General features: G+C 38.4%; 2 protein-coding genes across 6 annotated transcripts in view; one reads left to right on the forward strand and one right to left on the reverse strand.

The window, feature by feature from the left end:
- Window positions 1-200: 200 nt before the first annotated feature.
- On the reverse strand, window positions 201-7,361 carry LOC113479338 (toll-like receptor 1). Of its 4 annotated transcripts, none has more exons than XM_026847156.1 (3): window positions 7,158-7,361; window positions 6,109-6,256; window positions 201-2,281 (listed from the first exon to the last, which is right to left on the reverse strand). In XM_026847156.1, exon 3 carries the CDS (start codon window positions 2,216-2,218, stop codon window positions 257-259), a length of 1,962 nt encoding a protein of 653 aa, XP_026702957.1. In that variant the 5' UTR covers window positions 2,219-2,281; window positions 6,109-6,256; window positions 7,158-7,361; the 3' UTR covers window positions 201-256. The 4 variants fall into 4 exon arrangements, 3 of the variants coding, with proteins under 3 accessions (XP_026702957.1, XP_026702958.1, XP_026702956.1); XR_003398229.1 differs by lacking the exon at window positions 201-2,281 and adding an exon at window positions 2,593-2,735; XM_026847157.1 differs by lacking the exon at window positions 6,109-6,256.
- Window positions 7,362-9,838: 2,477 nt separating this feature from the next.
- Window positions 9,839-14,967, forward strand: part of FAM114A1 (family with sequence similarity 114 member A1) — a 38,567-nt gene continuing 33,438 nt past the window's right edge. Inside the window, exons 1-2 of one of the 2 annotated variants that reach the window (XM_026847185.1) lie at window positions 9,839-10,185; window positions 11,529-11,616. In XM_026847185.1, the coding sequence (XP_026702986.1) occupies window positions 9,844-10,185; window positions 11,529-11,616 (430 nt within the window). In that variant the 5' untranslated portion in view covers window positions 9,839-9,843. The remainder of the gene's footprint in view (window positions 10,186-11,528; window positions 11,617-14,967) is intronic. The other variant, XM_026847184.1, reaches the window with a different exon arrangement.

Consider the following 14,967-nt stretch of genomic DNA (forward strand, 5'->3'; position numbering starts at 1 on the left):
TGCTGAGAAAAATTCACTACAGTATTTCAAGTTGTATTTCAAAATCCACATCCAAATTTGTTTGTGACTTGCTATCTCTGTATCAATCTCAAGAGACTTCCACTAAGGTGAGTTGAATTTTTCCTACAGTTAGGAGACAAATATGTAGAAACAAGGTTCTGTAACAAAAAGTTAAATACATTCACAACCAATGTAAATCATAAAATATTTATTGCTTCACCAAGAAAAAACAGAAAAAACTCCATTAGAAAGATTCTTAATCTATTTCCCCCCACCTCTGTCCATCAGGCACTGGCAGGTTTATGCTAATAGCTGCCCTCAGGTTAGCCCAGAAAAGCGCACGCTTGCTCCTCTCCTTCGGCCACTCCAGGTAGGTTCGCTTTGCCATGAGAGCCTTCAGCTTGTGATACCTGGCAGGGATAATATACGGAGGGATCGGCTCCAGTAAAATGAGGATTAAACTGTTGGAATTCTCAGTGAATAATTTGTGATGGGCAAAGTAGAGCTCATAGTGACACCACTCACTCTGCACAAAGTTGGGAGACAGCACAAAGATCGACTTGTAGCTCTTCTCAATGCAGTTAATGATGTTCTCCACAATGCTCTTGCCAGGGACAAAGTTTCTCTCGTGCTGGCACAGCTGTACACAGCCCTCCCCCTTCTCCAGGTTCGGGATCAGCTCGTTCTTCACCCACAACGCATCCCGCTCGCTGTAGGAAATGAACGCGTGGAACTGCAGAACGGTCTCCTGCTCTTCGGGGTGGTTGTGCCAAGCTCTCCGCTTCATCTGCGTCCACTGCACCGTCATCCGCGCGTACCACGGCACATCCAGATAGATGCACAGAAAGGCCACAACAGCCACCAGCACCAGCGTCAGCAGCAGAGCTGTCACAAGCAAGAGCATCGTGTTGCAAGCCAGTTCAGACAGGTGGAAGTCCTTCAGCTGCGTTCCCTGCAAGTCTTCCGGGTACTCACACACATACACCGCCGGCCAGCCAAACAGCTTCCCCCCAGACTGCCTCTCCAGACGGATAAAGTCTTGCAGTTCACAGGAACACTTGAATGGGTTGTGCCCGGCTTGTAGCTCCCTGACCCGTGGGCAGCTCTGGAAGAAGTCGGCAGATGGGGTGAGGATCGAATTCATTTCTACGTTCAGGAACTCCAAGGACGTAAAGCCACCGCACCCTGGCAGGTCAGCCAGCCTGTTCAATGCCAGGTTCAGCTCTTCCAAGGACTTCAGCTCAGCCATCTCCTTGGGGACACTGGTGATCTGATTGTTCTGCAGGTAGAGCTTTTTGATGTTGACTGGCAAGCACTCAAACACAGCATCCATCAGCTGATTTGAGGACAGGTCCAACTCTGTCAGAGACTCAGCCCATTGGCATTGCACATCAGCGGCATCGTGATGTAGCAAGTTGTTGCTCATGTCCAAATATTTCAGCGATTTCATATGGCTGGTCATGAAGCTTACCTTGTGAAGGTGCTCTAATTTATTCTTCTGCAAGATTAATGTCTCCAGTTGAATTAATTTGTCACAGTTTTGAAAAAGTAAATCTGTTAAATCATTCTTTAAAAAATTTAAGTATTTGAAGGGACTGTTGGATGAAGGACACATCATATGTATCATCTCTGATTCAGCTATTGTCAAGGCTGCAATATTCATGTCTGCAAATATTATGTATAGAACATCCTGTAAGAAGTACAGATCTGTGATTAAAACTTTGGTTATTGTCAGTGCTTTCATAGCAGTACCTGAATAGTCAAAGTCATACCTTTTGATGTCTGACAATTGTGTTACATTGTTAATACTGAAGTATTCAATAGATGAGTGCCATACAGTCTGAAAAATTTCCATAAGAGCATTCCAGTCCACTGACACATTCGTCAGTGTCAGATTTTGTAACCTGGAGCCTCGCCTGAAATTAGATAATAAAGCTACTAATTTTTTTACATTGTCATTTGTGATTTCTGACAATGATAGGCTTTCTGTAGTATTCTGTATCACAACCCAGTCAAAATTAGCTTTGGACTGATGACCTTTTGTATACAGGAGTGGCAGGCTCTTGATTTTTTTGTCAGAATCATCTTCCGGAAAATTGTTAGAAACAGAGGTAAAGAGTTCATTTTCCACAGACAGGCTGACATGGTTCCAAAATGTTAATGCAAACAGACACTTATAAAGAAAAAAGTTTCTGAGAGATCTCATATTTTCTGTCATACTGGTTTCTGGATCCTTGGAAATGCTCAATACTTTTCTTAGCTGTCCGTCTTTGTTCTAGTCCTGTAGTAAAACAAAGAAAAACAAAACCAGATTTTATCACTAAATGTCTATGCAGGACACATCATAGAGACTGATTTTTTTAAGACTCCAATTTCTCATCTCTCCCTTTGACTCAAAAGGCAATGAAGACACCTACTGTTATTCAGGAGAGGCATTCTTTATTAAAAGACTACCACTGAAATTTCTATTTGGGAAATACACTGTATTTAATATACAATGAGTCTGTTTCTTACAAAACATGTCTAATTTCATAGGTGACTAAAATTTGCTGCTTACTTACAGAATTACTGCTGTGATCCAATGTATTATGAGGACTTCCCACAACCGTATAATACACTTTGATCAAAGAGTACAATTCTGAGGTCCGTATGGTCATCCTCTCCTCAGATTCTCTCTTGAAGGATATGAATTAGACTCAGAGACATTAAATAGACTCATGAGTATATAACCTGGACTGAAACACACAGGATGGAGGTTCAAGAGAGTGATACAAAATTTGAATGTCTTTAGGTAGCTGAGACTGGTCATTAGTGCTTATTTTAGCTGGGGAGACCAGCGTGGAGAGTAGGACGTTCTATATTAATGCTATGGGAAAGTCCACAGAAGTGTTCGCTTCTTGTCTGGGCTTGAGCGTCTCCTCAATTTAGACTCTGAAAGTGGGGTGTCCCCATGTCTGATTTTTTAGGTGTACACAGAGAGCACCAAACACTCACTGAAAATATTTGCATGCTACAGAAAAAAATACCAGTTGTAGAACCTCTGTACACAATATCTAGCCCTGATCTAAGGACACTAACTTCTCTGTCATGAAAGAGGTTTATTTAAACACAATTTAAAGAAAATCATAACTGTGGCTTTGCTTTTACTGTCCCTAATGAAGGACACTTTTTCTTTCTGGATGTAGGAGTTTAGGGTAGGCAGCCTCCCTCTGTGTAAGTCAGCCATTGTGATTATTGACTTAAATCTCATTTCAGATATTGCCATAAATGCATCAGAATGCCTTTCTGAAAGAGGAACTGGTGCGAACTTAGGTAACATTTTATATGTGTAAATCTTGACTTAAAGTTGTTTTCCAGATCTCTGAAATATTTTTGTTTCCTCAGAACATTCTTCCCCACTTCCTCCCCTTACTTTTAAATAGTAGTTGTTGTTGTCTGATGTTTTCCATAGTCCTATTCATGACTGCACTGGCTTTCAACTTTCCCTTGATATTGAAATGGCTAAAGTGTGAGTTTATACTTCTAGTGACTCTACAATGAGACAGTAATAGCTGTCACTCATTGGACTAAAGCTACACCCTTGAGGACTACATCCTCTGTACCATTAACCATTCCACAAGCTTTCTTAGAATTACATAACTGGGTCTAAAATGTCCATTCTCCTTGAACTAACACACCCAATATTACAAAATCTCAACTGTACAAAAAAACCCACAATAAACCAGTCCACTAAGTTCTTATTTTGTAAAGAATGCATGAAAGTAAGCTTGGAAATAATCTAGAAATAGTGGGGCAATATGGCAAAACTTTTCCAGCCTTTTTCCAGATTTTCACTTGGAAAAATTATATGTGGTTTTATCATCATAGCCCTCAAAAGGCATTTGGGTATGTGTAGAGAACAAAAGATAATCAGCATCCTCTATCCTGTTCTTTCAATTGTTTGGGCAGCACTACTAATGTGTATATAATCAAACAAAATATGTTTCTTCAAGAGAAATCTGAAAAAAAAAATAATTATCTCAAATCATTGTCTTCTTAGGACAAAATTTCAGCAATATCCCTGGATCCAGGGACTACGTGCAAGAAGGATACAATTCTTCCCCATGTGCTTAATCTTCTTTCTCATTCCTATATCCTGGCATTCAGTCAAATTATTTATGAGTATCTTCAAACTTTATTTAGAATATCTTATGAAGCAACAAAACTAACAACAGTTAAAGAAATTATCCTGTATAGTCATATCCCTTTTAATCCAGAAGTATCCTCAGGTCTTCAAACTTGACAAAAAGATCATTATCAAGATACAAGCAGAGAAGCAACGCAGTAGAGTGAGCAAACCAAGATCATAGTGAGAAATTGTCCCAATGTTTAAAGAGCAAGAGAAGAGATCAAAATTTAGGTTTTAAGAGTTTTTCCAATATAAATTTGGTATAAACTGACTCAACATTCATGTAAGAAATGCACAGAATGCACTGAGCTATGATGGTTCAGTATTAAGGCATGTGCTTCGCAAGTTATCGGCACAATACAAAAAACGTTAAAAATACGTCTTTCACATGGATGAAACATATCATCAAATTAGACACATTCCTGAACTGTAGAGAAACTACCTCCATTAAATCACTGTGACTCCCTTCACTATGGGAGTAGTGCTAATACAAAGAGACTGCTATTTGGTCACCTTCTTTGGATAAATTTCCTGAACATAAGCAACTTTACTCTCATTTCTTACCCATACACTCGAAAGTACACCATACACTTGCTAAAAACCCTCTACAGAAAACATGTCTCGTTTTCAAATAAGACACAGTATATAAAAGTTTTCACTAAGTAACAACCACGCAAAATCAATAAAACAAAGTTTCTCACCAGCAATCCCTGCTCTCCGAAAAAGCAGAAAATGTACTCAGGAAAAGACAAAAAGAAAACTTCCTGTAACTCTATCCTACTGTATGAGAATACTTAGGAACGCCCAAACTTTTTATATAAATGTTTGTGCCATCTACTGACAGTTTATGAAATGACATTGCTTTCCTCTCAGATGTATTTTCCACATACAACATTACTGTAATTTCCCCACTATTTAATGATTATTGAACTATGTGTTTTAATGCTTTGCAATGGATTAAGCTGGGGAAAAGAATTAATCTTTTTACCAACTTTCTGCTTCATCAAATTAATGTGAAAATAAGTTCTTCTTCTGAGCAAGTTTTACACTGAAATTCAAACATTATCCTCTCTGAGCTTAATAATGATCTAAGTCTGTACACATTATTCTGATCATTTTTTTTCCATTTAGCTATACCAATTTAGTTGTCAAGTTGGTATCAAGGCTGGTTTATAAAAGTACTCTTCGTCTTATTTTAATTTCTATTTAATGGGAATAGAAAAATAATCTCTCTCTCCTGTTCCAGCAGTTTTTTTTTTTTTTTTTTTTTTTTTTTTTTAATTAAAACAAGAGCAGTGACTTCCACTTTGGTACTGAATGCCCAAACACTTGGGTTATTGTCCTGGCAAAGACATAAACCGGTCCCTCTTTATTTCTGTACAATGTTAGTCAGAAATTCCGTCTTAGCTGAGATCTAAATGCAGAACTGCCACATTACAACCTACCTTTCTGGGTTAGCATACAATAATCTATTAATGATTTAACATTTCAATGATTCAGGAAGCAGAGGATATTATCCTAAAAATTACTTTTTCACTTTAAATTTATTCAGTACATAATATTTCATTTCTCAGCTTCAAGTGAACAGAGGTCATCCAAAAAAGGAAGGGAAAGATAGGACAGGTAGTAGTAGTAAGCGACAGAATATGGACAATTCATATTGTCTGCTGTTATGTCAATGAGCCTTGTGGTGCTATGATTCTCTATCATTCTATGATTCTTTCTCCATTTCTGGCAATACAGATGAGTATTCACAGCTGGTTTCCAAATAACACCTTATAATGTTGTTACATACAAACCTCACCATTGTCTGCCCTTCGCTGGAAAGTTTTTGCTATCCATCCATAGCATGAGGTAAAATACTATGGTAAGTATTGCTTCCACCAAACATTCACTCCTGTTTTGGAATATAACAGTTTCACTGCTTGAATATAACCCACCTATTACTCTGATGAATACAGAACCAGATGTATGTTTGGTTAACATCCAATAACTGCCATAAATCAGAGACGCTTATTCACGAGTTAATTTAGCAACAGTATGAGCAGGTCACTGGCATAGTCTGAGGTCTCCAGTTCTTCCCATGTACTATAAAGAAAGAAAAAGCATATGTTAAACAGCAAATTTACCATTACCATTACCATTAATTGCATGCCATTAGCTCTCATATTTACCACTCAGGTTTACCAGTGCAATCACTGGAAGAGGATGAGTATATTCCTCAAATGTTATGCATACTTCTGTGTTTTGTTAGAAGTAGCCAAATGTAGTTGTTTCCTTCCATCTTTTCTTTATCTATTTATTGAAAGGCAAGTATCTTTTCTGAAACCCATTAGAAGATGACAACACTCAGAGTAATACCAAGCCAGTGAAATCTGAGATGAGAAGTGTTCAATCTCTGTTGCCCATTCATTCCAAACCCATTTGCAATATTACTATAGCGAGAAAATAGAAGTGAAATTAATTACTGAAAAGTGAAAAAAAAAATAGAAAATGCAAATGTTAAATTCAAGAAAGTAATTTAGAAACCTGGGAAACAAATACACCGTTCTATCCCAATAGACAGACATACACATTTACGCACTTATGTTAATGTTATTCTGAAGTAATAACAGTAGTTATTAATACTGTCTTGCAGTTCTAAAACACACATGGCCTTGTACAGAATCTGCAAAACTGACAGTGTAAGATCCACTCTACAGTCAAAATTACCACCCATCATGGGGAAACCCAATCTCCAGCTATTGATATTCATCTATTGTGATTCCTCCTAAGACACCACCCTTACTCTTCCACAAGCTCCACTGAAAAGCAGAGAGAAATCCTTAGGGCCACTCTAGATTTCATTTTCAACGAATACATCTAAACATTAATAAATTAACCTAAAAGATGCTAGAACTATCAGCATGCCCTGATATTTAAATTGTCATTGAAATGCCTTCAAAATAAACTTTTTAATGATACAAACATTTGTTCTGCTACCACCTACCTTAATGGGAGACCTTTGCCTGATAAGCGTGTAAGTCACATAACACGATCTGTATTTGTGAAGCACACTTCCGAGAACCGGGGCTTTATTTTGTGACTTCCCATAGCAGCTCTCCTCAGTAATTCACAACCTGATTTATTTTGCTTCCTGTGGCAACAGTATTTCTTCGGCAAAGGAAGACTGGTGATGATGCTACGATGAATTGGGGAAGTGCCTTTTATCACAGTTAAAGGGCATGCTTCGCCTTAAAATGAAGCAGCAAAAAGAGGAAAGGGTATGAGGAATTAGACAAAAACCACAGGTTGTTGGGCAAGAGCCTGCAATTCACTTGTTAAACCAAGTATTTCTCGTGTGATTGCGGGAGCCCAGTGCTGACACTAACTTACAAGAAATGTGTGTGCACACCTCTTACTTTCTTTAAGCGGCATTTCCTGTAAACACAGATAGAGCGAAGGTGCAAAATGGCATCTGAAAAGCTACTCAGTTAATTCCGCAGCCCCACGCTTCAGTAGGTGGTTAGCTGCAGCTCGCTGAGGAAGGATTAAACTTTCTACACGAAAAAATGAAAGTTGACGCCAGCTCAGTGACTAGACATTCATACTTAAAATGCCTCAGTCAGAACGTTATCGCATCAGCGTTGCCGGATTTACCCCTTCTGCCTCCTCAGGCGGCGGGCCGGCAGGTGCCACCCTGAGCGCTCTGTGGAGAGGAACCCCCTCCGGGCGGAGGTGCCGGGGCCGATGCGATCCGGACAGTCTCACGCCCGACGGCTCGAAGGACGCCTCAGCCCCGCGTCAGGCCCGGCCCGTGGCCTCTGGCCTGGGGTGATTCGCAGTTACGTGTTTTGCCCCTGTGAGGAAGGTTGAGCTGACAGCTGCAGGGACCTTGGCCCGAGCGGCTCCCAAAGATGACCCAGCCCCGCCAAAATTCATGTGCACGTGTACGTGTGATCCTTGAACAGTTGTCCTGGTGTTGGGCATTTTCTCATGCAGATCTAATCCCCGTGCAAAATTGCGATGCATGTGTGTACAGATTTTGCAGGTTTTCTAGACGATCCTCATATGTGGCAGTGGAGTTTGGTTTACAAATACAAAAATTTTCTTTAGGTGATGCTGCCCGTCACAGTGAGTATTGTTAATGTGGATATTTACTTAACACTAAAGCATTTCTAATATTTGCTGTATTTCTAATGGAAAACTCTTAAATACTTGTGTCAAATGCAAAGATTCTGACTTGTAAATGCATGTTTTCTAAAGATAATTGTTATAGCATAAGCTAAAGTGTAATATTAGTGGTACCAAGTGCTTATTTATTTATGTTTCTTATGTTATTTATGTTTCTTATATTATGTTTCACTGATTCCAAATGCTATTCTTAGAATTGTTCAAACAGCTGATCTACATTCAAGGTAGATAAAGAAGCTACTAAAGCCACAGATGTACATGAGTCTTTAATAAAATATACTAATTTAAATACATGCTTCTCAGGCAGTTCTCTCCTAAATCACAGTTACATTTTCCTTTTTTGCCTTTTCTTTCTCTGTTCTTCAATCTCTTAAAACCTCAGTCCTTCTTAACAGGTACAAAGCTTTAAACCATATTTAATTAATATGGGAGTCAATGAAAAGACAACATCTATGGAGAGAACTTTGTGAGTTTATTTTATGCCACGCAACTCAGCATATAGTCAAGAGCTTGTAATGACAACTCTGTCAAGGGTTGCCATCTGATCAGAGTGCCATGCATACTGTTGTTGCCAACAAGTAAGTGGTATTAATCACTGTACCGTAATCCTTTTGGACTCTGCCAGTGCTGCTCCTTAATCAGCTGCAGAGCGCGCTCAATGGCCATTTATTTCCCTTCCTGGATCCTTAGCCTGATGACTGCACAGCAGTGGAAAATACTTAGAAAAAGAAAGTTACATTGGAAGATGAGTAAATAACAGAAAACTGATTCGTAATGTACCAAAAAGAAAATCAATAACTGTATCTTATGCAAGCTTACTTTGACTTCAAAACTGAAGTTTAATCACACAGCTGGAATTTTAGGAGCATGTGAGAAACATTGCACCCCCGCAAAGATTAAGCCTTTGAGACAAGTGATGCAGAAATGGTGTGAACAATGAATGCTTCCTGTCTGTGAAATGCCTGTCATGTTCTCAAATTATGCACCTTCTCCAACACATAAATATCACCACAGTTTTAGTCACACTGTGTTTGTCATCCTCTTCTCCATCAGTCAGCAGGCTATAGGAACCTGTGTATCTGGAAAGAAGAAAGAGAGCAAGAGCTGCTTGACTGTTCCAGCTCAGATTATCCTGTTCTCCAGTGGCCTTTCATACACATCTGATAGGGAATGTAGGAATTAACCATGTGGAAGCTCGTATTTGACTTCTTCAGACAAATGAACATCCTTTCTCCTTCACCAAAGTGTATTTTAGAAAACAGTAATGCTGCTCTTTGTACTTGAATGAGATCATGCAAGGTGAATATAGTATTCAGAGTACCATCGTGATACCAGTGCTGGTATGATGCATGTGCCACAGGGCTCCATGCTTCAGGAGGCCTTACATCAAAGCTGTGTTGTTTTTCAGCAATAGCTGATGGTAAACACTGCATATTTTATAGTCATTCAAATGTTTATGGAACCTAAAAGATCTAATTTATTTTCAATATTCAGAATTGAAAATGTCTGAAGATGTTTATGACGGCATCCCATCTGAAGAAAAATCTGAAGTAATGGAAATGCCCAGCAATGAGGTATTGCCTCATGAGTCAGTACCACACCTCGTGGAAGCTGAGATCTTGCATGAGTCTTCACAAGATGAACATGGACAGGCCACTCAGAGTGCCAGTAATAAACAGGAAGTAGACATATTTAGTAGTGAAAACCCTTTGACTGAAAAAATAATTGAAAGTCTGCCTTCCAATGGAGAGGCAACTGAAGATATGCCCACTGAGTGTAATGAGACCGTAAGCCTTGATGCAGAACCTGAATCTCATGAAACACAGCATGAACAAAGCAGTCCAGTAAGTAATACTTTCTTTTCTATAAAAGCCCTCCCCTCCCTGCTTTGTAAGGATGGAATTTTGTACAATGTACATAACTTTTTCACAAAAGCCTAAGGAGTTATATACAGAAAGCCTGCATGGGAATAAAATAAGTTAAATTGCGACACCAAGCTTTTGAATAAGAGGAATAGTGGAATTTGTCTTTGCCAGTAAGGTATTTGGTCTTTCTAGCCTGGTTGCAGTGAAACTATACCAGATCCTAAATCTTACTAAGAATCTAGTCAATTTTGTATAGATACAATACTCCTGTGATTTTTGTATCTGGCTTTCTGTACAAATCTGCTTCATTCAGTTCACAGAATGAACCTAGAAAAGGACAGAATTTAAGATGCATATGCAGCACTGAATCTTATACTTGCTAATTTTCAAGTCATTGACTTTACGAAAACACAGTATGTTTCACCAGGCTTGGTGAAACAGCCAGTAGTTTTTGATTTGTTCTAGGCCAGTAGTTTTTGATTTGTGATCCACAGACCTCTGGGAGTCCTGTGAGTAACTGCAAGAAGTTAATAAAAGAAAACTAAGAAAACCAAGGGGTTTTATAGTCTATACAGTATCCAAATCCAATACACGTGACATAGCTAAAGATGTCATCTCCACTAAAAAATGTTTAGGCATCCTCAAGTTGGAAAAGGTTAAAACACGTTGTTTTATTCCTTCTACTAGTGATCCTCTCCACAGAGGTCTGTACACTGCACAATGCAGAACTGTCTTGGGATACTTCAGCTTTTGTTTTTGAGTTGATTGTGGTGGGATGATATGTTACTGGAGACTTTCTTGAGACAACAGTTTCTTAATACGATTTAAATGTGGAATACTGATTATCTCTTACTACCACACATTAATGTAAAGGTCAGCAGCACTTCCTCTGGCTTTGTTTTTATTGTACAGTTGTTAGGAGTTCCCTGTGCACATCTACTGGGTTACATCTCTGAGGAGACTCAGGCAGAGAAGCCTTTAACTCTGGCTTCTGGTAGAACTCGGGAAGGAGACAGGTTCCTGCCTCTCCCTAATAATAGCCCTAATAAACTTGTGTGGCTTTGTAGGACTGGGTACCTGAAGGAATATTAGGACATCTGTAAAGACATCTCTAGAGGTCTTAGGTGCTTTCACAAATAGGTGATCTGAAATAAGCTTCACATTCTGCTTTCTTGTGCACAGAAGCTTGAATACCATGTAATACCCAATCTATCATCATTTATTAAACGGTGGACTTTGTTGCCTGACAGGTACTTTGTGTTTCCTCCTGCCTTTGGAAAACATGAATTTTAGACAGTGGAGTAATATTTTTGTTCTTGCAGGCCACAGACTCCTCATCTAAAGCAAGTAGATGGGGAGCTTGGGGTACGTGGGGAAAGTCTCTCCTGTCATCAGCTTCTGCCACAGTGGGTAAGTGTTCAGTCAGTAAAATATATAGAAATAAATTGTAATTTTAATGCGTTATTGGACATACTAATGTTGTATCTTAAAGATTCATAGGCAGTTTTGTCCTGATATGCTTGGCAAGCATGATTTTTTTTAATAGGAATGACCTCCCTAAACTGTTGAAGCACAGAAATATTTCTTTGAGTCAGATTATGGACAAAGTATTAGGCTTGTTTGTAAAGTTACTGAGTTACCTCATTGTGTCTTCTTCACAGAAAGGATACATAATCTGATACAATTACTATCAGCCGAAGGCTTATGGGTTTGGAAATCAAAGCACTCCACCCCAGATTTGTACACATGCATGTTTTTGATTTATACACCATGACTTCTATCTATACAATATGAATTAATTTATTGTAAATCATTCCAGCTTTCCACTGACACTTAGCAAAACCAGACTTTAGAGAGTAGAACAACATATTGAAACATGGACCCTATACTCCCTCTCCCTATACTCTCATTTCCAATACTATGTCACTACAAATGTCCTTGTGAAGACTATAGGTAAAACTTAATCATTACACATAGAAAACTCACAGACGGAAAGTGAAGCATGAAATACCTAGTAACCAGTGGGAAAGCATGTCTCATAAAACTGTAGTAAGCTGTTAACTAATCAGTTCTCATAAGGGATCCACAAAATACATTCAAAAGATGAACCTCGGAATTAAAATTAATTGCTAGTTTCCAAAAATAATGGATTCAACAGAGATACTGGTTTTATAAGGCTAAATAATTCTCCTTCTTATCCTCCTCTATTCTATGGGCAATAATTTCTGTGTATTACTCAGAGAAGGAGGGAACTTCCCCTGTCCCCTCTTTTTTTCAGTAATGCCTACACTCAGGAGTTCATAACTGCCTTTTCTTTCAGACAGTCCAGCCAATTAACATATTTAATTAAACTCAGAATGGGTTTTTAAGAAGTCTTTAAATTGATATAAGTGAAGGTTGCCACTGAAAGGAGTGGGCCTCTCCAGTCCCAGCGATCTATTTATTCCTTCTCTTATGCTAATGGTAGCCTTCATGTAGTGATTTGGGGAGCTGTTTTATGGGACTGGTTTTGAAAAGTACAAATGAAATAAGAGGTGAATCTTCAGCTAGATCAGTTTGTGAATTCCTTAATCTAGCTCACCATTTGATCACCCAAATGCTACTGAATGGGAAATGATGGGAACACATGGAATATGCTGATGGGGACAAGGGCAGCTTAACTAGCTGTGGAACTGCATAAATGTTCTCAATTTGTATTTAACCTTAAAGCTTAGCACTTCTCTTTCAGACTTGAAGAAGGGCCTCTGTGTCGAAAATTTTACCCATTTTTTTCCCCACGCTATGAGTAGGTCTAATAAAGGGTACTGCTTTCACAAACTTCCACAAGCCTTGCCTCCCTTACATTCTCAGACCAACATCACAGCATTCTGGAAAGAATTTGTCTTAGTGTCAATAACTGAAGAATAAAATATATGGGCACAGAAGTAATTTTACTGTTGATCAATTGGAATTGCAATGCTGATGAATTCTTCAGTTCATTTTTATAGTTGCCTCTACACAGTGAGTTTCTTGGAACAGAGTTCTTTCAGGTCATTTAGTTGTTGCCTGTGAGATAGCCATATTTATATTATGTTTAGCTTTTGCAATAAATAGTATTCTAGCAAATAGCCATTCTAATGTTGTGCGTGAGTAATAAGATTATTTGTTACCAAACAGTTACTGTTCATGCGGGCTTGCAGTGGCATTCTCACAGTCTTCTGTTGCTTAGAGGTCTGGGCCTCCCTGAGCAATCAGTTTAGTGTCACAATGTGTATACGTTTTCTGTGGAGCAGTATGGCCATAGATATTTTCTTGCCCAGCTGACCTGAGCTTGCCTGAAAATGATGAATGCTGTTGGAAGAAGTTTGGGAGACAAACAAGAATGTGTGTTGTATCCCTTCTTACTGTCTAATAAGTAAACAAAACATAGCTTTTTGCAGCTGTTTGTTGCTTTTGTCTATAAAACCTGCTGTGAACATTGTATCTCTGTGGATTTCCATGGACTTCTTAATGATACGATCTGATTTTTATATAGGCCATATAACATATTGGTTCATATACATTAAAAATTCATGCTGAATTGATACTGGCTTCTTAACAAATAATCTGACTGTATCAGCATCATTACCTTCACAGAGTGCAGATATGCTAACGAGTTTTCTGTCTAGGCACACTGGCTTGATAAGGTTGTGTGGTGTTGTCTATTTTGAATAGGCATACCATCACCATGTATATATATCTTTAGAATTTTTATTATTTAAAAATGAACACAGTTGAAACAGGTCAAGTTGCCTAGGCAAAGGAGCATCCACATGCAGAGAAGGAAAAAGAAAATTTTAAAATAATTTTGTTTTTACATGGAAAAAGTTGTAGCATGTCACACTAAAGACCCATCTACCGACTAGTTTCTGGCAGTGACCAAGAGCAACGCGGAAAGAGCGTAAAACCAGGTGTATGTAAAGCAGTACTTCCCCTGTTTTCTCTTCCCATTTCCTGGAATCTATAACTTAGACTTCCTGACCCTGGGATCAGGGTAGGGTGGAGTTCCCATATTACTTAATAAATTTGGATCTAACTTTTCTCTGTGAATTTATTAAATAAAACAGACTATGAATTAAGCAGAAATCAAATGTACATTGTTCCTTGTTCACAAAACCCAAGGTAATTTTGAAGACTGAATAGATAATCTTAGATTTGTTCCAGGAAATCAATGCAGCAGATAGTAGTTTATATTCCTGATATAGAGGACTTATTTCCTGGTTGTTTGTTATGGAAATTCGTCCTTGATTCTGTGAAGTATTTACTGTCAGTCACTGTCATAGACAGGATGTGGGACTGTGTATAGTGTATATCTGCTTCAGTATGATAATTCCTAGTGAGATATAGAAGGAAAAATAAATAAAGCTATTGGGAATTTCTATAAGTTTTCTTCTTTTAATTAAATATTTATTATTCTCATTCAAGTTACTCCATTTAATATCTGAGCAGTTCAACCAATGCTTCATCTCCTATTCTACATCAGAAAATAGGTTTGCCACGATCCAGTCTATTTTAATGTTGCTTATTCCTTCAGTGTAGCAAATAGTATAAGTAAACCTGCTTTCTTGGAATCAGACTTATCAGCAACACCTTCAGTGTGTGACTTTTCTGTTGCTCTGTGGTTATCTTTGTACAACACAGGTGCTTCTTTGGTTAAGTATGACAAATACATACCATTCCTTGTATTTTTCTTCAAAATTATACTCTGTAAAAATAGAAGAAGCAGTCTGAGGACTAGAAAGC

The sequence above is a fragment of the Athene cunicularia genome, assembly GCF_003259725.1.
Source record: "Athene cunicularia isolate RWA chromosome 4 unlocalized genomic scaffold, athCun1 chr4_part1, whole genome shotgun sequence".
In the NCBI taxonomy this organism is placed as follows: Eukaryota; Metazoa; Chordata; class Aves; order Strigiformes; family Strigidae; genus Athene; species Athene cunicularia.